At 38.2% G+C, this 26026-nt stretch overlaps 2 protein-coding genes across 10 annotated transcripts in view; one reads left to right on the forward strand and one right to left on the reverse strand.

The window, feature by feature from the left end:
- The window catches only part of SLC24A1 (solute carrier family 24 member 1), a 28345-nt gene extending 24561 nt beyond the window's left edge, over positions 1–3784 (forward strand). The window contains exons 8-9 of the mRNA XM_049613778.1: positions 626–792; positions 1742–3784. Of these exons, the coding sequence (XP_049469735.1) occupies positions 626–792; positions 1742–1991 (417 nt within the window). The 3' untranslated portion in view covers positions 1992–3784. The remainder of the gene's footprint in view (positions 1–625; positions 793–1741) is intronic.
- Positions 3785–4436: 652 nt separating this feature from the next.
- The window catches only part of DENND4A (DENN domain containing 4A), a 133888-nt gene continuing 112298 nt past the window's right edge, over positions 4437–26026 (reverse strand). For 5 of the 9 annotated variants that reach the window (XM_049613770.1, XM_049613774.1, XM_049613769.1 and 2 more), the window contains 9 exons: positions 24869–25044; positions 24628–24774; positions 21792–21990; positions 21287–21541; positions 20234–20351; positions 20090–20116; positions 19464–19626; positions 19237–19301; positions 4437–8802 (listed from right to left, as the gene is read on the reverse strand). In XM_049613770.1, the coding sequence (XP_049469727.1) occupies positions 8666–8802; positions 19237–19301; positions 19464–19626; positions 20090–20116; positions 20234–20351; positions 21287–21541; positions 21792–21990; positions 24628–24774; positions 24869–25044 (1287 nt within the window). In that variant the 3' untranslated portion in view covers positions 4437–8665. Of the gene's footprint in view, positions 8803–19236; positions 19302–19463; positions 19627–20089; positions 20117–20233; positions 20352–21286; positions 21542–21791; positions 21991–22559; positions 23153–24627; positions 24775–24868; positions 25045–26026 lie in introns of those variants that run through there. The other 4 variants (XM_049613771.1, XM_049613772.1, XM_049613775.1 and 1 more) reach the window with 2 other exon arrangements.

The raw sequence follows: 26026 nt of genomic DNA on the forward strand, positions 1-26026 counted from the left end.
CATTGCTTATTAGCCTTACTCCAGGCTTTCTCTGTCATGGATGCCCTGCTCCTCCCCACCTGGCGATGTTGGACACACTTGCGAGAGCAAGCTCAATTTTGCCTTGTCTCTGGCATCCAGTGAGTCTTCCTCTGAGTGCCCATTGCTTTCCTGTTCTACCTGTAATTGTTGTTCACGAGCTTTTTTCTTTCAGTAGGCTGAGAGTAGGGGCAGTGTTGTGGTGCCCATACTTCTATTTCCAGCCTCTAACTGGCACATAGCAGGTGTCCGTGGTTCTGGAGATGGAAATGTGACACGAATAGGTGTTCGGAGGGGCAGTTCTGAGAAGGTGCAGGTGTTATAGCTGGAATATCAGTGACAGCTGGTATCAGGGAGAGACGTGTACTCCAGAAAGGAGCTGCGTCATTCCCTGCAGCCTTGAGCAGGGGCCCTGCTCCTTCTCTCCGTGGCCCATCTCCCCCGCTGTCGGTTCGCCATACCCTCCCTCCGAGGCCGCGGGAGTATGCTGAGCTCTCCGGAAAAGTGTTGGGTTTGCACAAAGTAGCATGTGGTTGGTGCTTTGAAGAGCTTCAGATTTTTCCTTTTGCTGTTGCCATGGCTTATCATCGCTGTTACTTTTTACTAGGTTGGTGAAACAATAGGGATTTCAGAAGAGATCATGGGTTTGACGATCCTAGCAGCAGGCACGTCCATTCCTGACCTCATCACCAGTGTGATTGTCGCTCGGAAAGGCCTGGGAGACATGGCTGTGTCCAGCTCTGTGGGCAGTAACATATTTGATATCACCGTGGGGTGAGTGGCAAAGTTGCTTTCCAAGGCATATTAAGAATGACTGGAAAACACGGTGTTGACTCTGTTTGCTGGTTTTCTGTTTCATCATTTATACATGGAATAAAAGGGCATTTATGTTATTAGTTTCTACAAGGCATCAAAGTGTCCTCCCTTCGTTCATCACAGCCTGAGGAGATAACAGAACAAAAATGCTGTCTGAAATGTAACTGACTAGAATTTATAGATGAATCGAAAAACAAAGTCCTTTAAATTTCATTCCCAAATTCAGTCAGATGCTCTGCTCACTGACCTCCAAGGTGGTGGAAGTGGGGCTGGAAGGAGCAATGACTCAATCTCACTCGCTGATACTTCTGCTCCTTTGTGTTTGGGATCCTGCCAGCTCAGAGGCTCTAAAAGCATTTTGTCTAAACAAGCAAATGCCGCATCCTCCTGTACCCATTCTCTTGCCCCCTCCTCCCAACTTTGTCAGAGCCCAACCTCTGGGCTATTTTCATTTCCACGGGCATATCCTGGATTTGGGTGGTGGCTTTGATTTTTCTAAATTTTTATGGTAAGTCCTAGCTCAGGCTAATTTAAATGTAAAGACATGTTAGCCTGAGCTAGGACTGATCACAAAAATTTACAGATGGAAGAGTCACACATCAGCTCACCTGGGTTACTCATAGGAAAGTCATGAATTATAAAGAAAAAAATACCCACTCAGACCCTGAAAATTTCACTTTTAATATAGAACTCCTTGTTATTAGCTATGAGACCTTGGGCACGTAATTCAATTTCCATGAACTTCGTTTCCTCATCTGTGAAACGGGGCTATTATTTTCTGCTCTATTTCATAAGCTTTCTCGTGTGTGTGGAAAAATAAGTGCTTTGTAAATTGTAAAATACTGTTTATGTTTATGGGATTAGTGCAGACATTCAGAATATTCACATTGTTTCTTCAATCTTGCAGCCTGCCTGTCCCTTGGTTGCTGTTCTCTCTTATCAATGGATTACAGCCTGTTCCAGTCAGCAGCAACGGCTTGTTTTGTGCAATTGTTTTGCTTTTTCTCATGCTCCTGTTTGTGATCTCTTCAATTGCATCATGCAAATGGAGAATGAACAAGATCCTGGGCTTCACAATGTTCCTCCTTTACTTTGTATTCCTGATAATCAGTGTGATGTTAGAAGATCGAATCATTTCCTGTCCTGTATCTGTCTGAGGCAGAGTCGCTGTTGCTCACAATGGACGTGGATCAGAAAACCATGCCAGAAGCTACCATACTTCTTGTTACATTAACAAAAGAATGAACGTGGTCCATGAGAGAGACCAGAGTGGCAAAGAGCCACTGATGGGAATGTGATCAGGGACTGAATGTTAGCCTTGGAAACACCCGCAGCTCGTTGTGGATTGTCTCACCTCTGGAGGGATGGAGTTTTTACCCCTGCCTGATGTTGGCAGCTATCATGTGGAGGCCAGTAGAAGGACGTCTGGAGCCAGAGGGTTTTCGGAATGAGGGATCATTTGGGGGTGAGGGCTGGGACAGGCACAGTAGCAGGACAAGCCCCTATACTCACAGTTCCCTGATCATTCCTGAAAGGCTGCTGATCCAAAGACACAGATGTGGTCTATACCCCACCCTTTGGCCCCTGTCCCAAGCACACACTGCAACTTGCCGTCCTCTCTTTTTCTGTTTAAAACATGAGGTTCCACCAGGGTTGTAAACATTACACGTCCAGTTATTGGTGGGTTTAAGGAGCTAAGACTCGGAAAAAAAAAGTATAACAGGAATCAATGATCATTACACACTGTAGCCCAGTAAAATGTGTACTGATATTTGATAGCTTAAAAAGACTCCCTTAGCTCTTCTTTTGCATTTCTGAAACGTGAAATTAAAATAAGTAGCCCCCCAAATGAAAATGTATAATTCACTGTTGTACCAGAAGGGGGGTGGGATATTAGGGAGGGCTATTTAAAAATATGTACTTACTAGAAAATCCAAATTAGTGTTGTCTCCATCAAGTGGTCACCTTGGGGGATTAGACTGTCATACAAAGCTGTCCTGACTTTGCTCCTCCAGCATATTCTCACCTAACAGTGACAAATGCTACTAGTGAGTCAGAAGGGGAGTGATTTTATTTTATTATTTTTTTAAATGTTTTATTTATTTTTGAGACAGAGAGAGACAGAGCACAAGCAGGGGAGGGGCAGAGAGAGAGGGAGACACAGAATCCGAAGCAGGCTCCAGGCTCCGAGCCATCAGCACAGAGCCCGACGCGGGGCTCGAACCCACAAACTGTGAGATCATGACCTGAGCCGAAGTTGGACGCTCAACCAACTGAGCCACCCAGGCGCCCCAGGGGAGTGATTTTAAAAAGAGTCCAAAATCAGTAGGGCCAAGTCTGCTATATAAAGTAAGAGATCTTTTGGGGTAATGCTACTTCTGTATGCCAACCTACATTGGATGATAAAGCCAGATTGATTTCCCGTGTGGCTTACATGTGGCTCTTAAGGCAATTACAAAGGAGAAATTCCAAAAATGCTTAACATAACGACAACACAGTGAGAAAAAGAGTATTACTACTTCTAATAGCTAGTGTAAAGGACTTCTGTGTTTTTAAAAATTGTGTGGTTATTTAAGCAGTGCTTGTGCAATTCGAAGTGCTTGTATGTTAAATACCACTGCTTGCTGCTTTTACTAGCACTCAGTTAGGGGACCGCTAGAAATGAAGCAGTTCCGTGTTCCTGGTTTCAGAGCAAAAAGAGCTCAGGTGACTATAGATTATGATGGCAAATATGGCTTTAATTACAAACGTGAGAGGATTCAGACTGGAATATAACAGGACAGATGTGATGTGGAAAAAAAAAATCAAACATTTTGGTGTTGAAGGGCTGTACTGAAAATATTTTAGTCCATAATCCATCTCTTAAGATGAGCTGATTAACTAATGGCCTCACTACCCCAGGATTCACATTCTTTGGAAATGACTTTTATTAAATTTCAATAAATTGTGAGTCCCCATGGTATTTTATTTTACCAACATGGATGAGTTCATCTGTATCTTTAGGTCATTGGGTCAGAATGCTCAAGAAGAAGAATATGGAATCATGTTCACATTCCATTTTCTTACTTATCCTCATTGCCGTTGCTGCTGCATTTGCCCAGTCTCCATATGCCATGGCCTAGGAACAGGAGAGAACAATGCCTACAGAAGGGTGACCCCAATGCCCAAACTCTGGGCATCTGTGTCTAATTCCAGCTAGCTTCAGGGGCATCACCTGAGAGTCTGGGATCTGATGCCTTCCCCAGAATGAATGATAAGGAGTGATGGACAGTGGAACATTTTGTCATGAAAAAGTGTTGGACAGTCATTTCATGATTAGAGTCAACTCTAATGATCTAACATTCTTTTTCTGATTAGCTTGCTGGATTTTTGGCATTTCTCTTTGCTTAGAAAGGATGATCTGATCACTTCACACTATGACAGAAAGGGTCAAGTAAAATGAAAGCTGGGTCTTGATGGATGAGTAAGAAGTCACTGGGGTGGGCAGGAGAAAGGAGATTTCAGGGAGATGGAAAACTTATGTAACTTTTATAAGATCAATTTGTTATGCTTGGAAATTAAAATTTTTGTCATATTTATAAGCCTACAGTTTATTAGAATTATGCTGTTGTAGGATAAAGAGTCATCTTAAAATGTCAAGATAATGGTGACACGGCCCTCTCATTTGGTAGGCAAAATGATCTACTGAGTTACAAGGGACACATACTAGATCACTCATTCAGCCCAGGAAGTCTGAAGTGTCCCAGCTGGGCATCTCAGCTGGAAGACAGTGGCTGCAGAGATGACTGCTCCCTCCCTCTGGAGGTTCCATTTCCTTGATGACCCTGGTAATGGGTTTGCGTCAAATTTCTAAAAATGTGAGGGTCTTCCTAATTTAATGGGTTAAGTTTCTATATAGTACTAAGAAAAGATTCCTTCCAAATTTTTGAAAAATGGTGTTATGTTTAAATGGTTACTATACATGGTTAAATGGTTACTTTCATCAATAGATCTGAAAATGTTTTCATCAAATTATAGGCTTGGCCCTTTAGGACACCGTTGTCTATATCATAATGATCATTTCTTTAAAGACTGATACCAAAGAGGTCAGGAACTGGAATTTAGTGTGTAGGGCACAGCCTCGTAGATACATTTGAAGAACTGGCTGGCCTTTCGTGCCAAAGAATACCCTGGGGATCTGATTCCTTTTTTTGCGGGAGGGTCCCTCCATAGGTGCCACCTGCGATGTGTTTTGGGACTGGTCACTATGGAAGGTGCAGAGAGGGCTCATGATCACGGCTGTCTTTGCCTGGTGTGGGTGGGGAGTGGGGGGTACTGGAGCCAAGCAGGCCACCCTGGCCTAAGACAACATGGTTGCCTTCGCAACCAAAGGCAAGCTTTAGGTCTTCACTGTGATGAGCAGGCAAAGCCTGGAGAATTTCATTTACAGAAAATTCTGTCAGTTGCTCCAGTGGCTCTATCACAGCACAATGTTTGAAAAAAATCTTTACAGACAAAAGGAGGGAGCCATGCAAAGGACAGCAACCGTAGGAAGGCCGCAGAGACTTCATCAGGAAAGTCTGTTACCATCTCAGAGGATAAGCACATGTGCACACCCACCTGAGTGAGAGACAAACTCCTATACTAATTTGTGCACTGCTAATTTTGTAAACGACAATAATTAAGCCAGCAAATGCACTTGCTTTGAGGCCAGAGGAAGAGGCTAGTGTGAAGGGATAAGAAGATAATAAGCCTGAGAATATTAAGGTAAACTGGTATGTAACTGCTAGTGGTTCAATTCTGAAATAAAACTTGGTCTTGTATCCAAACAGGAAAGACGGAGCACACCAACTCTACCACACAAAGGGGCCAAGGACCCTCTTAAAGAGGCAGCCTGTTCTTTCCCAAGGCACTTGGAAGTGCCTAATAGCAGCTTTCAAGTTCTAGTGGGAAAAATAAAAATAAAACTGGGCTACCTCACATTACCATACAAACGGGTATTTTCTAACCATATACTTAAAACGTATTTAGAAATACACTGTAACAGCTTCTCTATAGAGCAGGCTAACACTTGCTAGTTTCAATAGGCATCATGGTAATGACCAGCATAAAATAAGTATTTATCACTAAAAATGCTGAACCAACATTTTCAGGGGCCATTTCTCTATATACAAAAATGTACAAACATCTTAGAAAACCTTAAAACAAAATAAGCTGGTAGTTTTAGGGATTTATCACAACCTCACGCCGTTCCCCCCCCCCCCCCAAAAAAAAAAAACAGGGGGAGAAAAGACAAAAATCAGAATATGAACAGGCTGCATAATTCCCCATCTGACAGTAGGAAGAAAAAGCGGAATACTGAAATAAGATACAAAATACAAATGCATGACATTAACACCGTGAGAGGAAGTAGGAACAAGTTATACCAGGACACAGCAGGGTTTATTTTCAACTATTAAACATATAAACAAAACTAAGAGTAAGAAAACAAGAGACAGATAATGTAGCAAAAGTGTATTTCTCTCCAACAAGATTGGTTGGCCATGATTCTTCAAAATGTATCTTCAACAGAGAGAAAATTGAAGAGAAGTTTGTATAGAGTTATTTTAAAGGATGATCTAGATTTTAATTTTCTTTTGAGCAGGGTTTACTACTTTCTACTCATGTTTTTGGTTTTATTTTTAAAGACTAAATTTGCACAAATAATAGTCCCTGGGAATTAAAAGTAGAGGAAATAAAACCCAATGAAAAACAGAACAAAAACTCTGTGTGTATGGGAGGAGATAAAAACTATACTCACCTTTCCCCATAGGAGTTTGAACCATAATGAATGGGCTTTACCTCATTTTTTTTCTGGTTAGGTACTTGAAATCAATAAACTATAATTCTTACATATAGTTTGTGTCAAAGACAAGTTAAACAACAGCGAAAGCTGTTCTTATAAGGGAAACAAAACCCCAGGACACAAAAACAGAATAGAACCCCAGAACCCTATTTGGAGGGATATTTGTTGCCAATGCCAAAAGACTCACCTATCAAATGTTTCTGTCATTTGACAATTATCAAGCGATGTAGGGAACAAAAGACTCCTTTAGGATGTGAAACTCGGATATGAAGAGTGAAGGAGACTGGAGTTGTATTTACAAAGGAAAGGCATATAAATGTGCATAGCACCAGGTTTTTCAAGTAAGCAAGGTCAGTCCCAAACTAATTCGAACTAAAATTTCACATTTTTTAAACTCTCCCCATGACTTCCCAGGGTAGAAAGCTGTGAAATGTTTCAGCTTGATGCTATTCACTAATGGTGTGAACTCACAAGGTAGTTTTTGCGCAGCTAAACTGATTCTAAGTCTCAGATATCCCCAGGACAAGTGTCCTGGGCTCTACTGGCTTACACACCAGATTTGGAACCATCCACATTTTTCTTCTATGAAACTGTCTAGAGAATTCTCTCCTTCATGACAATGTGTGCAACCACGCACACACACGTACTGGAAATCTATAAATAACTCTAATAGCCAAAGAATACTTTTTATCAGAAATTACCAAAGAAAGTGATATTTGAAATAATGGGACTAAAAATACTTTTTAAGAGTCTTTCTAATACCCATGGTGTTTAAACGTTCAATTTATTGTCTGATTTCTGGATATTTCTGGATTTTAGATTCCATAAACTTCAGATTCTGAAGGCTTATTGAAAAAGCCAAGTTCCTCAATATGGGAAATTCTACCTGGCTGTACTTTTAGAGAGTTATTATTTTTCTATTTTTGAAAAAATATCTTGTTTATTTATATATATATATATAATATGAACAGAATACTCCAATAGGTCATATTCCAGATAAATATGATACAATCTGCATCATATGCCACATTATAGATATTAAAATAAGGGTAAAATCTGGAATAAGTTGTCTGACATATTTCCCAACACAAGTGTTCGTATAGAATATTAAAATCTAAATTGATTTTTGGCTTTGTAAGCTATCCCTGTGTACTGTCTGTATCTGTTAGCAATAGAGAACATTTTCAGTCATGGTATCCTGAACCTGATTTTGCAGAAGCAGACTTGGAACCTCCCCGGCTCTCCTTCGACAAGGCTCAATGAGTCAGTCTGGGCAGTGCGCACCCTGGCTTTCATCCACTCACTGCAGTCAGGCTTAGCGGTACTAACATGCAATCCTAGCACAACACTGACACTAGCGCTGACAGTTTTGAATCATTCTCCCAAGTAATAAAATATATATATATAGATAGATAGATAGATATAGATAGCTATACATATAGAGATCTGCAGCTGTACTAATTACTTCAAATAGCAGCAGACAAGGAAAATAAGCACTTAATTGCTTGCTTCGTAAGTTTCAGTTCATTTTGTTTGCTATATTAAGTTTAAAAATTAAAAAAATATCAACTTACTATAAACAATTTAAAATATGTATAATACAACTTCATGGTCAAAACATTTGAATAGTCTATGAAAACAGGAAATACTTCGAGTTCCATTCATGATTTTTTCAACATGTTTCTTCCAAGAGAAACCACAAAACAGGTGTCTTATTTTGAGAAGTAATTTTGTCTAGGGATTTCCTTGTCACAAAAATACTTAATTACTGGTTACAGGAGAAGTAAAGAAAAAAAAAACAACCAAAGAGATGAGAAACAAAATGGCTCTCTCTTCACTTGTCACTCTTCTCTTCTTAGAACATTCTGTACAAGAGCTATCTGGGCTTTCTGAACCATTTACAAATGCATTTTCAAAAATCGAAGAGAAAGAGTTTAGAATCTCCAAATATTATTTTATACACTGACTATACAATACATATTGAAAGTATACACGCACGTGCATATCTTAAAGATAAGGTTCTCCAAAGGTTTTTCGACATTCCATCACCCCTGTACTTGGTGGTCGATCACAGTTGTGCGTACTCTTGACTTGACTAGGTGTGAGGCGATCGTATGCCATCTTGTATTCTTTATCAAATGCATCTGTAAAAATTCATAAAGAAATGAGGGCATTTAGCAATTTATACTCGATATTAACAACAATCAAGATTTTGAAATATCACAGAACTAAAAAATTAGAGGCCAAGAAGGCATCTCTAGGTCATTTCTGCCAACTAAAGAAATACAGAATTTCAGAGCTCAAACAAGGACCTCAAAGCTCTCAGCATTTTAGAGCTAGATCACACAGACCAACGAATTTTAAAGTTTTAAGATGGCTTCCTTTTAAAATTCTTTTTCTCAAATTTAAAGATTGTGGTAAAATACATACATAAGTTACTATCTTAACCATCTTGTAGGTCAGTGGTATTATGTACATTCATAACGTGCAGCCATCACCACCATCCACCTCAACTCTCTTCCCTTTTGTGAAACTGAAACCCTATACCCATTAAACATTAATTCCGTTGCCCCCTGCCCCAACTGCTGTCAACTATCGTTCTACTTCTGTCTGTATGATTTTTGACTACTCTAGTAAGTGACTCATAAGAGGAATTGTACAGTATTTGTCTTTTTGTGATTGGCTTATTTCATGTACATAATGTCCTCGAGGTTCATCCATGTTATAGTATGTGCCAGAATTAACTTCTTTTTTAAGGAGGAATAATATTCCATTGTACGTATAGACCACATTTTGCTTACTCACTCATCCTTCAATGGACACATGGGTTGTTTCCACACTTTAGCTATTATGAATAATGCTGCTATGAACATGGATGTAAAAATCTCTCTTGCAGACCCTGCTTTTAAGTCCATTTTTAATTTTTTTGAAGGGACTGCCATACTGTTTTCCACAGCAGCTGTACCATTTTACATTCCCAGTAATAATGTATAAAAGTTCCAATTTTCTATATCTTCACCAACATTTGTCATTTTTGGTTTTTGTTTTTGTTGGGGGGGGGGACAGTAGCCAGCCTAATGGTGTGAGGTGGAATCTCACTATAGATTTGATTTGTATTTCCCTAATAATTAATGATGTTGAGCATCTTTTCTTGTGCTTATTGGCCACCTATATGTCTTCTTTGGAGAAATGTCTATTCAAGTCCTTGCCCATTTTTAATTGGCTTTTTGTTGTCGTTGTGTTTTAGAAATTTTTCAAATCTATTCTGGATATTATTTTCTTCCATTCTATGGGTTGCCTTTTTACATTCCTGATACCTTTTAATGCACAAAATTTTAAATTTTCATGAATTCCAATTTTTGTATTTTTTCTTGTGTTGCTTGGGCCTCTGGTGTAATATCCAAGAAATCACTGCCAAATCTAATGTCATGAATGATTTTGCCCTGTTTTCTCCTAGGAGTTTTATAGTTTCAGATCTCACATTAGGTCTTTAATCCATCTTGAGTTAATTTGTTTTTTTTCTTTAATTTTTTTTTTAAATAATTTACATCCAAATTAGTGTATAGTGCAACAATGATTTCAGGAGTAGATTCCTTAGTGCCCCTTACCCATTTAGCCCATCCCCCTTCCCACAACCCCTCCAGTAACCCTCAGTTTGTTCTCCATATATATGAGCCTCTTATGTTTTGTCCCCCTCCCTGTTTTTATACTATTTTTGTTTCCCTTCCTTTATGTTCATCTGTTTTGTCTCTTAAAGTCCTCATGACTTCACTCAGAAGTCATATGATATTTGTCTTTCTCTAATTTCACTTAGCATAATACCCTCTAGTTCCATCCACATAGTTGCAAATGGCAAGATTTCATTCTTTTTGATTGCCGAATAATACTCTGTTGTATATATATACCACATCTTCTTTATCCATTCATCCATTGATGGACATTTGGGCTCTTTCCATACTTTGGCTATTGTCCATAGTGCTGCTATAAACATGGGGGTGCATGTGTCCCTTCAAAACAGCACACCTGTATCCCGTGGATAAATGCCTAGTAGTGCAATTGCTGGGTTGTAGGGTAGTTCTATTTTTATTTTTTTGAGGAACCTCCATACTGTTTTCCAGAGTGGCTGTACCAGCTTGCATTCCCTTTGAGTTAATTTGTTTTACAAGGGGTTCCAACTTCATTCTTTTGCATATGGATATCCAGTTTTGCCAGCATCATTTGTTGAAATGACTGTCCTTTCCCCAATGGTGTTCTTGGCCCCATTGTCAAAAATCATTTGACCATATATATGAGGGCTTATTTCTGGGCTCTCTATTCAATTCCATTGGTCTACATGTCTGTCTTTATGCCAGTACCACACCATTTAGATTACAGTAGCTTTGTAGTAAGTTTTGAAATCAATAAGTGTGAGTCATCCAGGTCTATTCTAAGATTTTGGTTACTTGAGGTCCCTCTGAGATTCCATATAAATTCGAGGATATGTTTTTCTATTTTTGAAAAAAAAAATCATTACGATTTTGATAGGGATTGCACGTTAATCTATAGGTTGCTTTGGATAGTACTGATATCTTAAAAATTTTAGTCTTCTAAGTATATGAAAATGGGATGTATTTTCATTTATTTATGTCTAATTTCTTTCAACAACGTTTTGCAGTTTTCATTGTACAAGTCTTTCACCTCCTTGGTTGAACAAATTCCTAATTATTTTATTCTTTTTGATGCTACTGTACATGGAATTGCTCTCAATTTTTGGATGATGCATTGCTAGTTACAGAAATATGACTGAGTTTTGTATCTTATCTTTTATCCTGCAACCTTGCTGAAAGCATTTATTAACTCAAACAATCTAGGTGGTTTTGTTTTGTTTTGCTTTTGGTGTGGAATATCTAGGATTTTCTATATATATGATCATGTCATCTATGAATAGAGATAGCTTAACTTCTTCCTTTCCAATTTGGATGCCTTTTACTTCTTTTTCTTTCCTGGCTGCTTTGGCTAGAACTTCTAATACAATGTTGTCTTGTTCCTGATCTTAAGGGAAAATCTTTCCGTTTTTCACCATTGAGTATGGTGTTAATTTGGGGTTTTTCATAAATGCCCTTTATCAAGTTGAGGACATTCCCTTCTATTCCTAGTTTGCTGATTTTGCCAAATGCTTTTTCTGCATCTACTGAGACATGTGTCTTTTTTTTTAAATAATTTTATTTATCTCTATAACCAACATGGGGCTTGAACTCACAACCCCCAAATCAAGAGCTGCATGTTCTACCAACTGAGCCAGCCAAGTGCCCCAGAGAATTTGTGTCTTTTATTCCAATAATATGGTATATCACATTGATTGAGTTTTGTGTATTGAACCAACATTGCATTCCTGGGATAAATCCCAGTTGGTCATGGAACAAAATCCTTTCTAAATGTTGCTGGATTTCATTTGCCAGTATTTTGTTGAGGATTTTTGCACCTATATTAATAAGGGATATTGCTCTGTAGTTTTCTTTTCTTGTGATGTCTTTGTCTTATAATATTAGCTTCACAGAATGAGTTAGGAAGTGCTCCTTTTTCTTCTACTTTTGTAAGAGTATGTGAAGGATTGATGTCTTAGTTCAGGCTGCTATAACAGGATACCATAGACTAGGTGGCTTAAATGATGAACATTTATTTCTCACAGTTCTGGAGGCTGGGAAGTCTAAGATCAAGGCAACAGCAGATCTGGCGTCTTGTTAGAGCGCTCTTCCTGGTTTGCGAACAGCTGTCTTCTCCCTGTATCCTTCCATGACTGAGAGGGATAGCTCTCTTCTTAAGGATATTACCCCATTGTGGGGGCTCCAACCAGATGATGTTATTACTTCCCTAGGGCCCTACTTCCAAATACCATCACGTTAAGGCTTTAACATAGGAGTAGGGGCAGGGCATCAATATGCAGTCCATCACAATTGGTGTTAATCCTTCTTTAAACATTTGATAGAATTCACCATCTGGTCCTGGGTTTTTCTTTCTGGGAAGCTTTTTGATTATTAACTCAATCTATTTACTTATTACAGCTCTAGTAAGGGTTTCTATTCTAGAGTCAGTTTTGCAGTTTACGTCTTTGTAGGAATTTGCCTATCTGGGTTACTGAATTTGTAGGCATATAGTTATTTTATTTATTTATTTATTTATTTATTTATTTATTTATTTATTTATATAATATATGAAATTTACTGTCAAATTGGTTTCCATACAACACCCAGTGCTCATCCCAAAAGGTGCCCTCCTCAATACCCATCACCCATCCTACCCTCCCTCCCACCCCCCATCAACCCTCAGTTTGTTCTCAGTTTTTAACAGTCTCTTATGCTTTGGCTCTCTCCCACTCTAACCTCTTTTTTTTTTTTTTCCTTCCCCTCCCCCATGGGTTTCTGTTAAGTTTCTCAGGATCCACATAAGAGTGAAAACATATGGTATCTGTCTTTCTCTGTATGGCTTATTTCACTTAGCATCACACTCTCCAGTTCCATCCACGTTGCTACAAAAGGCCATATTTCATTTTTTCTCATTGCCACGTAGTATTCCATTGTGTATATAAACCACAATTTCTTTATCCATTCATCAGTTGATGGACATTTAGGCTCTTTCCATAATTTGGCTATTGTTGAGAGTGCTGCTATAAACATTGGGCTACAAGTGCCCCTATGCATCAGTACTCCTGTATCCCTTGGATAAATTCCTAGCAGTGCTATTGCTGGGTCATAGGGTAGGTCTATTTTTAAGTTTCTGAGGAACCTCCACACTGCTTTCCAGAGCGGCTGCACCAATTTGCATTCCCACCAACAGTGCAAGAGGGTTCCCGTTTCTCCACATCCTCTCCAGCATCTATAGTCTCCTGATTTGTTCATTTTGGCCACTCTGACTGGCGTGAGGTGATATCTGAGTGTGGTTTTGATTTGTATTTCCCTGATAAGGAGTGACGTTGAACATCTTTTCATGTGCCTGTTGGCCATCCGGATGCCTTCTTTAGAGAAGTGTCTATTCATGTTTTCTGCCCATTTCTTCACTGGGTAATTTTTTCGGGTGTGGAGTTTGGTGAGCTCTTTATAGATTTTGGATACTAGCCCTTTGTCCGATATGTCATTTGCAAATATCTTTTCCCATTCCGTTAGTTGCCTTTTAGTTTTGTTGGTTGTTTCCTTTGCTGTGCAGAAGCTTTTTATCTTCATAAGGTCCCAGTAATTCACTTTTGCTTTTAATTCCCTTGCCTTTGGGGATGTGCCGAGTAAGAGATTGCTACGGCTGAGGTCAGAGAGGTCTTTTCCTGCTTTCTCCTCTAAGGTTTTGATGGTTTCCTGTCTCACATTCAGGTCCTCTATCCATTTTGAGTTTATTTTTGTGAATGGTGTGAGAAAGTGGTCTAGTTTCAACCTTCTGCATGTTGCTGTCCAGTTCTCCCAGCACCATTTGTTAAAGAGACTGTCTTTTTTCCATTGGATGTTCTTTCCTGCTTTGTCAAAGATGAGTTGGCCATACGTTTGTGGGTCTAGTTCTGGGGTTTCTATTCTATTCCATTGGTCTATGTGTCTGTTTTTATGCCAATACCATGCTGTCTTGATGATGACAGCTTTGTAGTAGAGGCTAAAGTCTGGGATTGTGATGCCTCCTGCTTTGGTCTTCTTCTTCAAAATTACTTTGGCTATTCGGGGCCTTCTGTGGTTCCATATGAATTTTAGGATGGCTTGTTCTAGTTTCGAGAAGAATGCTGGTGCAATTTTGATTGGGATTGCATTGAATGTGTAGATAGCTTTGGGTAGTATTGACATTTTGACAATATTTATTCTTCCAATCCATGAGCAGGGAATGTCTTTCCATTTCTTTATATCTTCTTCAATTACCTTCATAAGCTTTCTATAGTTTTCAGCATACAGATCTTTTACATCTTTGGTTAGATTTATTCCTAGGTATTTTATGCTTCTTGGTGCAATTGTGAATGGGATCAGTTTCTTTATTTGTCTTTCTGTTGCTTCATTGTTAGTGTATAAGAATGCAACTGATTTCTGTACATTGATTTTGTATCCTGCAACTTTGCTGAATTCATGTATCAGTTCTAGCAGACTTTTGGTGGAGTCTATCGGATTTTCCATGTATAAAATCATGTCATCTGCAAAAAGCGAAAGCTTGACTTCATCTTTGCCAATTTTGATAGGCATATAGTTATTAATTGTACTTCCTTATCATTCTTTTTATTTCTGGAAGGGCGGTAGGAATATCTCCTCTTTCATTCCTCATTTCATTAATTTGAGTCCTCTCTTTTTCTCTTAGTCTAACCAAATTTCAATTTTATTGCTCTTTTCAAAGAACCAACTTTGATTTTGATGAGTTTCTTGATTTTAAAAATTGTTTTCCCCTATATTTTCTATTTTTTCTCTATTTTATTGATTTCTGCTGTAATATTTATTATTTCCTCTCTTCTGCTTGCTTTGGGTTTAATTTGCTCTTCTTTTTCTATTTCTTAAAAAAATTTTTGTTTAATGTTTTATTTATTTTTGAGACAGAGAGAGACAGAGCATGAGCAGGGGAGGGGCAGAGAGAGAGGGAGCCACAGAATCCGAAGCAGTCTCCAGGCTCTGAGCTGTCAGCACAGAGCCTGACGCAGGGCTTGAACTCACAAACCGTGAGATCATGACCTGAGCCGAAGTCAGAGGTTTAACTGACTGAGCTACCCAGGTGCCCCAAAGTAAACGGTTTTTTCTTTTTTTTAATTTTTTTAATGTTTACTCATTTTTCAAGAGACAGAGAGAGACAGAGCATGAGCATGGAAGGGGCAGAGAGAGAGGTAGACACAGAATCCGAAGCAGGATCCAGGCTCTGAGCTGTCAGCACAGAGCCCAACGCAGGACTTGAACCCACAAACTATGAGATCATGACCTGAGCCGAAGTTGGACGCTTAATCAACTGAGCCACCCAGACGCCCCTTTCCATTTCTTAAGGTAGAAGGTTATGTAGGTATTTACATAGAAGTTCCTACCTTATTAAATTTCCAGTTGAGCATCAGAATCACTTGTCAAATTTCTTATTTTTAATGATTTCCAATGTTTCACAACCATCATAGTTAAAAAGCAAATATTCACAACATTCTGCTCAAAGCTCCCTAGATTCAATTTGAATCCATTCATTCTTTTCCTCTTTCTAATGGAAAGTGCAGCTCAACACATTCATACATTTGTTTACAAACAAAATTACAGGTTAAATACAGTTGTACTTCTGTTAGTCTTTTCCACCAAATAGTCCTTACTTCTAAGTTTTACTATTATTATTAGAACTTGTCCAAAATTTCCCACCTTTATTTCAACTAGGAAAATCAATGACTTAATGTGACTTTCGAGTACAACGTTCCCTGGTTATATTTCTTTGCATCATACTTTTTTTTCCCCAAGCAAAGATACCAAACACTGATCTCTACCGGGCTCAGATTTATAGCTAAACATTTTTTTTTTATAGCTAAATTTTTTGTTGTTGTTATACAGCTAAAATTTTTAAAAGCCATTTTAGTGTAAGGCCAATTGTCCAATTCCTAGCTTTTAAATCTTTCTTTCTTTTTTAGATTTATTTTCTTTCTAATCAAACCAGTCTCTCTGTATTTTTTAAAAGTTTATTTATTATTTTTTAGTAGTCTCTACACCCAATGTGGGGGCTTGAACTCATGACCCCCAAGATCAGCCAGGTGCCCCTCTTTGTCCTTTAAACATTGGTTTTGTTTAAAATAACACACTTGTATAAGTTTCACTTGTACTATTTCATTAGCTTCTTAATTGCCCCTTTCACTATCTACTGGGTCCCCACACAATTTGTTCTCCATAGACTACAGATCCTGGTAAACCATATATTTGATTATGTCTCTCTCCTGCTTAAAAATCCCCCAGATGTTTCCCACTGCCCTTAGAATTCAGTCCAAGATAGTTGGGAGACCCTACAGACACCACACAATCTAGTTCCTGCCTGCTTTTCCAAACTCATTTCACCCCACACTCTACCCTTTCTCTGTGATCCCTCTCTTCCCTGGCCTTTCCATTACTCAAAAATGCCAGACCTTTCACCTCAGGGTCTTCCTACAAACTTTAAAGTTTGTTTGTTTTCTCCCCCATTGATATTCTGGCTACATTGTCAACTTAGTGTCATTTCCTCAGAAGCCTTCCTTATTTTCAAACTTGTCATTCTCCACACTCCTTCCTGGTCACAATGCACTTTTGGTACCTTCTCCCCATAGTCCAATCTACATCTCTGCAGAAGCCTCCAATAAATTAATTCTTCAACATCCAGATTCTCCATCCATCAGTCCATCCTAATACCAATTACTTATTCATTTATATTTGTTTCACTCTTGCTTTTCTTTCCCATTATTGCTCTAGTCTCCAATCCTTCCCCTTGGGTTCTAAAATTTCCTTGGGCATCAACTCTGGTCTACACAGAAAGTGATAGTTTTTTGAGGGACACGCAACATATATAGACAGTGAAGAGCTTTGCCCCCAGTGAGGGCATAAAAGAGAGGCCATAGAACCCAGATGCTTCCAGAAACCTCAAACAACTGGCAAAGGAAGCTGATATCAGGTCTGTAATCCTACAGAGAGTCAGAGGAAAAGAGCTCTTGAATTCATGAAATGGTAAATTCCTTTAAGGTACCAGTAAACCCATATAATAATCTCCAAGCAGATCTAGAGGACGATTAAAATTGTCTATTTTTAAATTTCGCTCTGGTTGGGGGAGGGGTGCTGGTAATATACAAAGATAAGGAACTTGAACACCATCACTGCAGGGGTCAGGCAATGCTGGTCTTAGCTAGAACAAAGTAAATGACAGATTGCTGAGATAAAGAAAAGCCTTTTACGCTTTCCCTCTCTCAGCATTATTTTAGGGGATCAGGAAATTGACTTTAAACTTTAAATAAATTTGGCTTTTCTAAAGAATGTGCTAAATAAAGGTTAATCCTTTTAGATAATGAGTACAAAAAAAAAAATTTAACCTCAACGTATAATTCCATTCTGTAAAATGCTCACCATCTCACGCATACACATCATGGCTTCTGGATTCAACAACTTCTCTCCTGGCATCAAAGCAGACAATTCCCAATGATATGAGTCACCTTTGGTGAGATGGCACGTGATAACCTCTTGAGCGACCCAGTTAGGGATGGCTGCTCTAAGCCCTCTACTTCACTCACTAATTCCTGCTCTTTCCCATCCTTTAGTGAACTTGTTGGGAAGCCAGCACCACAGGGAGTACTCTTGTTCTCTATTCATGATCCCTAAGGTCTGGCTGAGTAGCCTGTAATAGGGCCTAACCTTACTATACATATGATATACATATGTATGATATATGTATGAATGATATATGTATGTATATGACTCTGATGAGACTAATAAATATCTGTGGCAAACGTCATGGGCACTCTAAAAGTCAACTGAAGTGTTGACTAGCACTAAATAACTAGATATATTTTGTTAAGATAGTATACAATCACCTAAAAGGTATGGCCTGTTGCATACTCTCTCATTAACTGGGAGTGGGTTTAATTAAGTAGGGCACCCAAGTTAGATACCACTTAAGTCAGGTGAATTATATGTATCATTACCATTTTCATCAACTTATTCATATTAGAATTTCCCAGACAAAACGCCAAAACTCTCTTGAGTCTCTCGATGCCTGACAGCTACCTCTTTCTTCTTTTTGTCTGTCGGGGGCTATTTCTGCCCTTTCCTGAGACTTAGAAACCAAAAGGAAGTCAAGCACAGTAACTGGGAGAAGGAGAGGATCAGTTAAAAAAGTTTAGGACCTCCTGACATATATATTTAGCTACCTTATATCCCTTCCGAAACAAGCTTAATGTTATTTTTGATATGACCCAACCGTGAAAAGCATGGATGGGCATTTAGAACTGCTTGATTCAAGGGGCGCCTGGGTGGCTCAGTTGGTTAAGCGTCTGAATTCGGCTCAGGTCATGATCTCGCATTTTGTTAGTTCTAGTCCCAAATCGGGATGTGTGCTAACAGCTCAGAGCCTGGAGCCTGCTTCAGATTCTGTGTCTCCCTCTCTCTTTCTCTGTCCCTCCCCTACTTGCACTCTGTCTCTCTCTCAAAAATAAGTAAATATTAAAAAAAAAAAAAAAGAACTTTGTAAAATTGCTTGGTTCAAATAGGGCTCTGTTATTTATTGTGAAACCCAAGTTCAAGTTACTTAACCTCTTGGATCCTCAGATGCCTCACTAATAACACAGAAACGATAACAGTACCTATCTCATATGGCTTTGGGGAGAATTATCAGGATAATACATGGGAAGTACTTCCTACAGTGTAAGGCACATAGTAAGCCTTCAAAAAATGTTAGCTTTTATCATTTAACATTACTATCACTAACGTGACCAAAGTATCAAAGTATCTATTTATTACATTAAAATTTAAAAAATCAAAGAAAGAATTCTTCTAATATTAATATATATTATATACTATTAGTATAATTTAATATAAAAATAATAAAGACTATCAATATAAAAATAATTTGAAAACAGTATCATGATCTATAAATATTACATGTTAGATATTATGCTGAATTACCTATATCAATGTTTTCTCTTCCCAGTGCCACAAGCGAGAGAAATAGTATTTCTCTATATAAACTCCTAGGGGGGGAAAAGGAGTGGAGAAGATATTATTACTCATTGGTCTCTATATTCTGTACAAAATATTTATGCTAATTTAAGCGTGAAATAATCAAACAAATTACTAAGCCAGTAACAGGAATCTGCTTGGAGGAACAATACATTAATTTAAGACAGACTTACCTCTGTCTTTTAAAATGAGGGCATTTATTCAGGGTCTCTAAAATCTGACTCATTGGTCCATAGACATCATTCATTTTAATGCTTTTTACCATATTTTTCAACAGTTCCTGGTTAAATGAATTATCACCTTTTTGCAATAAATGGACCATTGGATACTTTTGGGCTACAAAAGAACAAAAGAGCAAATGAAGGAAAACGTGTATAAAGGACAACATAATTAAGCAGCAACTGACAGTTAATCAAGAAGTTACAAAGCCCCCAAAACAAATTAAGGGCAATAGATAAAGGAACAGAAATCTAAGAATGAAGAAAGAAAAGAAAAGGGAAACAAAATAAGACACATAATGATAAAAATAGGCCTAAAGCTTTCTGTGGCCTCAGACAAAAACTAAAAGGGCTGTTTTCCTTAATACAGCCCCTGGAGGAAATTCTAAATCAGCAGCTTGGGATGGAAACAAATGTGTAAAAAGAAGCAGCTGGGACAAGCAATGTGCTAAAAGCAAACTCCACAAAACATAACCCCTTCAGCACATACAAAGCACCACTCAAGAAACAAAACCAAAAAAACAAAAAAACCCTTGACCTCCACGGAAGGTAGCACTAAAAACATCAAACTTAACACTCACTCTCAAATAAAAGAGTACGATTTTGACCTGTAAGACAAAAAGTAGTATAGTAAAATAAACGTTATTATACATTAGTTTAGGCTTGTAAAACAAGTAGAGATCACTCTCATATGAACAAAGTCAGCATTCTGTGACAGTACTTACTGTGGGCATTCCAGAGGATGTACAAGGGCTGTCCCGGATCCTGATGTAATTTCATATTGTCCCATAACATCTGTATTAAAACATATTTACTATCTTCAGACATACAGTGGCGAGGAATCTGTGTTGAAGAACCAACAAATATTCATTAATGATCCTTACAAATACTTTTTAGGACAAATGTGTGCAAGAGAGAAAAGAGAACAGAAAATGATTGGTTTGTATGCATTTTGTCTCTACTGAAGGAAGATCAGCCAAGAAGCTAATGATCTCTAAAGTAACAGATTTAACTAAGGACTGAGATCAGTAAGAAAGGGTGCCATGAAGGTCTAATCCTGACCAGCTTATGATTGAGGGGTCCACAGAAAAAGGAATCCAGGAGCCTCATGATACATCAGTCCACGACCCTACCCTAGATAACTCACTGAGATAACCTCTTGGGTCATTCCTTCATCATGTACTGAAAATCCAAAGCACATGCACCATCACAGACATGAATACAAGTAGGCAGAAAAAGTTCCTGAATGTAGAAACTTGGCGATTTAGTGGTGGTGACACATATGAAGAAGTAAAACACTTTTATAGGACAATATATCAAAAATACAAGTAAACATACAACAACCTATCTAAATGTTAAGCAAAAACTCAGACTAAAGGACTGAAAAGAATGGTAGCACTCGGCTGAAAAAGGAATTACAGACATCCTCCTAAAAACGTGTAAGGCTCGTTTTTGAAGGAGGTAGGAGACATGAGTGGGGCCAACTCACAGACTCTTCTCATAAAAGCCATTTACAGTTTCTTCTTGAGGCTATAATGAAAACACAGCCCATTTTGTGTAAATTTTACAAGGAGTCTAAAAACATGATCTTGTCTTACTGCTAGGCTGTGAGAAGAAACATTATCTGTAAATATGACTAAGACATTTTATTGATCTAATGATTCCGATAATTATTTAAAATATTTAGCATAAAAATACTTTTTTGGTCATTAGGAATATGCAAATATTCCAATGGTGATGATAGCATTGCCTTTTAGATTGAATTTTCATTTTCATACCTTTGAATACTTGTTACAGTGCTCAGAAGAAAGAATCAATCCAGGTAAATTACTGGGTAAGTCAAGACGTCTAAAATACCACACCAGGTTCCAAAACACAATTGGATGATGGTCCACAAAGTCTGCCACTGTTATGGCATGATCACCTTCATTTTCCAATAAGCTTTCGAGTTCCTTCCATACCACTAAAGGACTAAGATAGGGAACAGTGATAGGATCTGGACTTGGGAGATGCCACTCTAATCCTAAAGAATCCTGTTGAATAAATAAAAAAAAACATAAATGGAAAATACAAGATTGGTGATACTAAATCAATTAAAAACCAAAACAGAATTCCTGTCAATAATTTCCATATAAATGGAAATATACTATAATTGTATCATGAGACTAGAAACTCTTCTTGAGAATCACAAAATTGAAGCTTGTAAGGCTATTTAGGACAAAGGGAACAAAATCATATGTAAATCATCAATGTCCAAATTTAAAAAGACACCAAAATACATACTGTAGCTCCTTGTAAAGTAGTTGGCAGGCTGCCTGTAGAAATGAGTTTCTGCCCTCCAGGGTCTTCCTTATCCAAGGGGCCATAAGTACTAACACTCCTGGCCATTGGAAATAGTGGACATTTTGACACAGCTGTTTTTGATCTATCAGCAGGGATCTGAATACTTCGGGCACATGTATTTTCCAGCAGTTTAGATTTGCTTCGGCATTGACAAAAGAAAAAAAGCACATCATTCTTTAGATTTACTTTATTTTATCCAGAAAGACCAGCTCTTTAGTATCAGAACTGGATATGCAGCAAAGTTATCAAAGGAAAGATGTTACTTCAGCTGCATCTGGTAAACAGGATATGGATATATATATATATATACACATATATGTATATATGTATATATATATATACACATACATATATTTATATATATATAAAACAGAGATATATATGTATATCATATTTATATATGATATACATATATATATGATATACATGTATATATATGATATACATGTATATCATATATATATCACAGGTTCGAACCCACAAACTGGGAGATCATGACCTGAGCTGAAGTCAGATCTTAACCACCTGAGCCACCCAGGTGCCCCTTTTAAGTAGTCTGATCATGTTAAGTTTCCAGAGAACTTTAAATACTCAAAAGTTATTCACTTATTAAAAACATTTAGTGGACAGCTTTTTAAAAAATATTTATTTATTTATTTACTTATTTTGAGAGAGAGCATGAGAAGGGGAGGGGCAGAGGGAGTGGGAAAGAGATAAAGAATCCCAGGCAGGCTCTGCGCTAAACCTGATGTGGGGCTCAAACTCACAAACCCTGAGATCCCGACCTGAACTGAAGAGTCAGATGCTTAACTAACTAAGCCACCCAGGCGCCCCTAGTGGACAATTCTATCACAGCAGGAGCCACAGCAGGCCCAGAGGATACAAAGCAGAGAAAATGGGCACCTCTTACTTCAGGAGTCACAAGCTAGTCACAAGCTAGTCTGCCAGAGAAAGGGCTGTACTTAACCTATCATGAGAGGAGATGCGCACACAGATTTGTGGGTTTGCTGCCTAAGCACTCAGGATCAAACAGGTCACGCCAGCCTACTAGTACTAAGCAGGCACTTTCTCTTGCACATGCAGTTACCTATATGACTCAACCTGCCCAGCTATATAGATTGAGTATCTGGCACGCCTCCAAAATGGATTCTATTTCTGCATTTGTTTTCAGTGTAAATTCACTTATATTAGGCTTACTGTATAAGTGTTAGTTTGATTTTACAGTTCCTCTAGCAGCTCCAAATGTTTTCTCAGATTATTAAATATTCCAAAGTAGAAGTAAGTTAGTACTCATTTAATTCCTGAAGAGACAAGGGATAAGAGAAAGATGTTCACTGTAAACTTCAAGTGTTCTACAGAATTTTTACTTTTTTTTAAGAAGGTGCTATGCCCAACATGGGGTGGCTTGAACTCACCACCCTGAGATCAAGAGTCACATGTTCTACTGACTGAGCCAGTCAGGTGTCCCTAGAATTTTTACTTTCATTTTTGTAATTTTTAAAATTGTTAAACAATTTTATGTAATTTCTATACCCAATAATGGGGCTCAAACACACAACCCCAAGATCAAGAGTCATAGGCTCCACTGACTGAGCCAGCTGGGTACCCCTAGAATTTTTACTTTTTTTAAATTAAATTTAATTTAATTTAATTTTACTTTATTTTAACGTTTATTTATTTTTGAGACAGAGAGAGACAGAGCATGAACGGGGAGGGGCAGAGAGAGAGGGAGACACAGAATCGGAAGCAGGCTCCAGGCTCTGAGCCATCAGCCCAGAGCCCGACGCGGGGCTCGAACTCACAGACAATGAGATCGTGACCTGAGCTGAAGTTGGACGCCCAACCGACTGAGCCACCCAGGCGCCCCTAGAATTTTTACTTTTAAAACACTAGTAAACATTATCATACAAGAATTATACAGCTTAGGGGCACCTGGGTGGCTCAGTCAGTTGAGCATTTGGCTCTTGATTTTGGCTCAGGTCATGATCTCAGGGTTGGGGTATCAAGCCCCATGTTGGGCTCTGTACTTTTCCTCTCTTTCTCTCTCTCTGTCCCCTCTCCTCCACTCGCATTCTGTCTAAAAAAATAATAATAAAAAGAATTACACAGCTTAAACTCTGGGGATTCATAAAGCATAAACCATAACTATTTAAACATTTAGGTTTTCTTTTTTAAATGTTTATTTTTTTGTTCCCAACTGTGTTGATGGTTGTATAACTCTGTGAATAATATACAAAAAACCTTTGGTTTATATAAATGGGAGAATGTTAACTGGGGGAACTTTAACGTGTGAATTATATACCAAGAAAGCTCTTACCACCCCCTACTCATCCCCGCCCCCAAAAAGGAGTTGCTCTCATTCCTCTGATGTTAAACTGGTAGAATAAAACTTGAAACTGCTAGTGACCAAATAAATAAATGTTTATTTTATTTTTGAGAGAAAGCGAGGGCAGGCAGAGAGAGAGAGGGACAGAAGATCTGAAGCAGACTCCTCACTGACAGCAGAGAGCCTAACTCAGGGCTTGAACCTACAAACCTTGAGATCATGATCCAAGCTGAAACCCAGAGTCAGACACTCAACCAAATGAGTCACCCAGGCACCCCAAACATTTAGGTTTTTAGAGAGTTTAATAATGTTTTAACGAGGTGTAAAAATTTAAGATTGATTACGAATCTGTTATACACAGAAATTTTACATGTTCAGCTGATTTTTCTGTCATTTTCAGAAACGTGTAATATATGTTGTTAAAATATAGTTCCCCATGATCATAGTTACCTATTGAGATCAAAATTCCCTTGAACAGAGATAACAGATGTGTCAAGACCAGTGGCTGATGTTGAGATACAAGACTGCCTTGTCTGACTTGAAAAGGAGGATGGAAAATGCATGTTTTCTGTAGATGGGCTTGACTTCAGAAAGTACCTGCAATGTGAATCAAAGGAACTTCTTGAGAAAAGAAATATTCTGGGCAATATGATCCTTAAACATGAAGGAAAGAGAAAGCATAAATCATTACCTTCCAGGTCGTCTTAAATCTCTTATTTCAATATTCAGAAAAGGCAAGAAAAGATTGCCACAAAACGGGCATGTAGTATTGAGATTTGAATCATCTGCTGTCCAGCCAGCCATGATTTCCTCATCATGGACAAGACAATCGCAAGTTCTACACCGAGAGCAACTTGAGATAAGGACCTATGGGAGAAAACAGCATTATAAAGTGAGCCTGTTGGAGATATTATGAATTAAAAATTATTTCAATCCATAAATCTACTGGAAAACTAAAGCTCAGAAGGATTCAGAAGTTACAAACAAAAGAAAAAATAGATTACATTCAGTGTATTATATAATATACTCATCTTTCACTATTTCAGCTAAATCTATTTCAAAATTTTTACCTCAAGGGAACCTTGCACTTAAGTAAGCATTTTTACCATTATAATTAATGTTAAGCCTGCCATGGCTGTATTAATGAAAAAGTGAACCCAAACACTAATTTGCTAATACTCCAAATCAGTACATGTACTTACACATTATGAATCTGTGTGCTACTCACAGTGTGGTCACCAGACAAGTGTGGGTCCACAAACTCTTAGTGGTTAGGGGTAAGTAAAGAAACTAAGAAGAGGACTTAGAAACTTTAAAAGAATTGGTCATTGCTTCAATATTTAAGTTTGTGATCAACATACCGTATTTTATAAGACTACTAGCCATGATAGACTGGAAATTAAAAACAGCAACAAAGGGCACCTGGGTGGCTCAGTTAAGTGTCTGACACTTGATTTTGGCTCAGGTTCATGAGATAGAGCCCGCACTGAGCATGGGGTCTGCTTATTCTCTTTCTCTCTCTCCCTCTCTCTCTCTCTCTTCCCCCCCTGCCCCTCCCCACTGGCTTGCGCAAGCATGTGCACTCTCTTTCAAAAAAAAAAAAAGTGTTGCCATAGATAAATGTAAATGCTGTGATTACATTAATATGGAAATTCCTGAAGCCATCAGAAACTTTGCCAATTGTAATACCAGTGCTCATCATTTATTTTCCAGCCACATGCAAATCTATTTTCCAAATTTATGCCAATTGGCTTAGAAAAGCAACAACACTCACAAATGTACTTGGAAGTAAATTTTACACAAAAATTAGGGACAGGGCACCTGGGTGGCTCAGTCGGTTAAGCGTCCA

The sequence above is a fragment of the Panthera uncia genome (genome assembly GCF_023721935.1).
Source record: "Panthera uncia isolate 11264 chromosome B3 unlocalized genomic scaffold, Puncia_PCG_1.0 HiC_scaffold_1, whole genome shotgun sequence".
Lineage (NCBI taxonomy): Eukaryota > Metazoa > Chordata > Mammalia > Carnivora > Felidae > Panthera > Panthera uncia.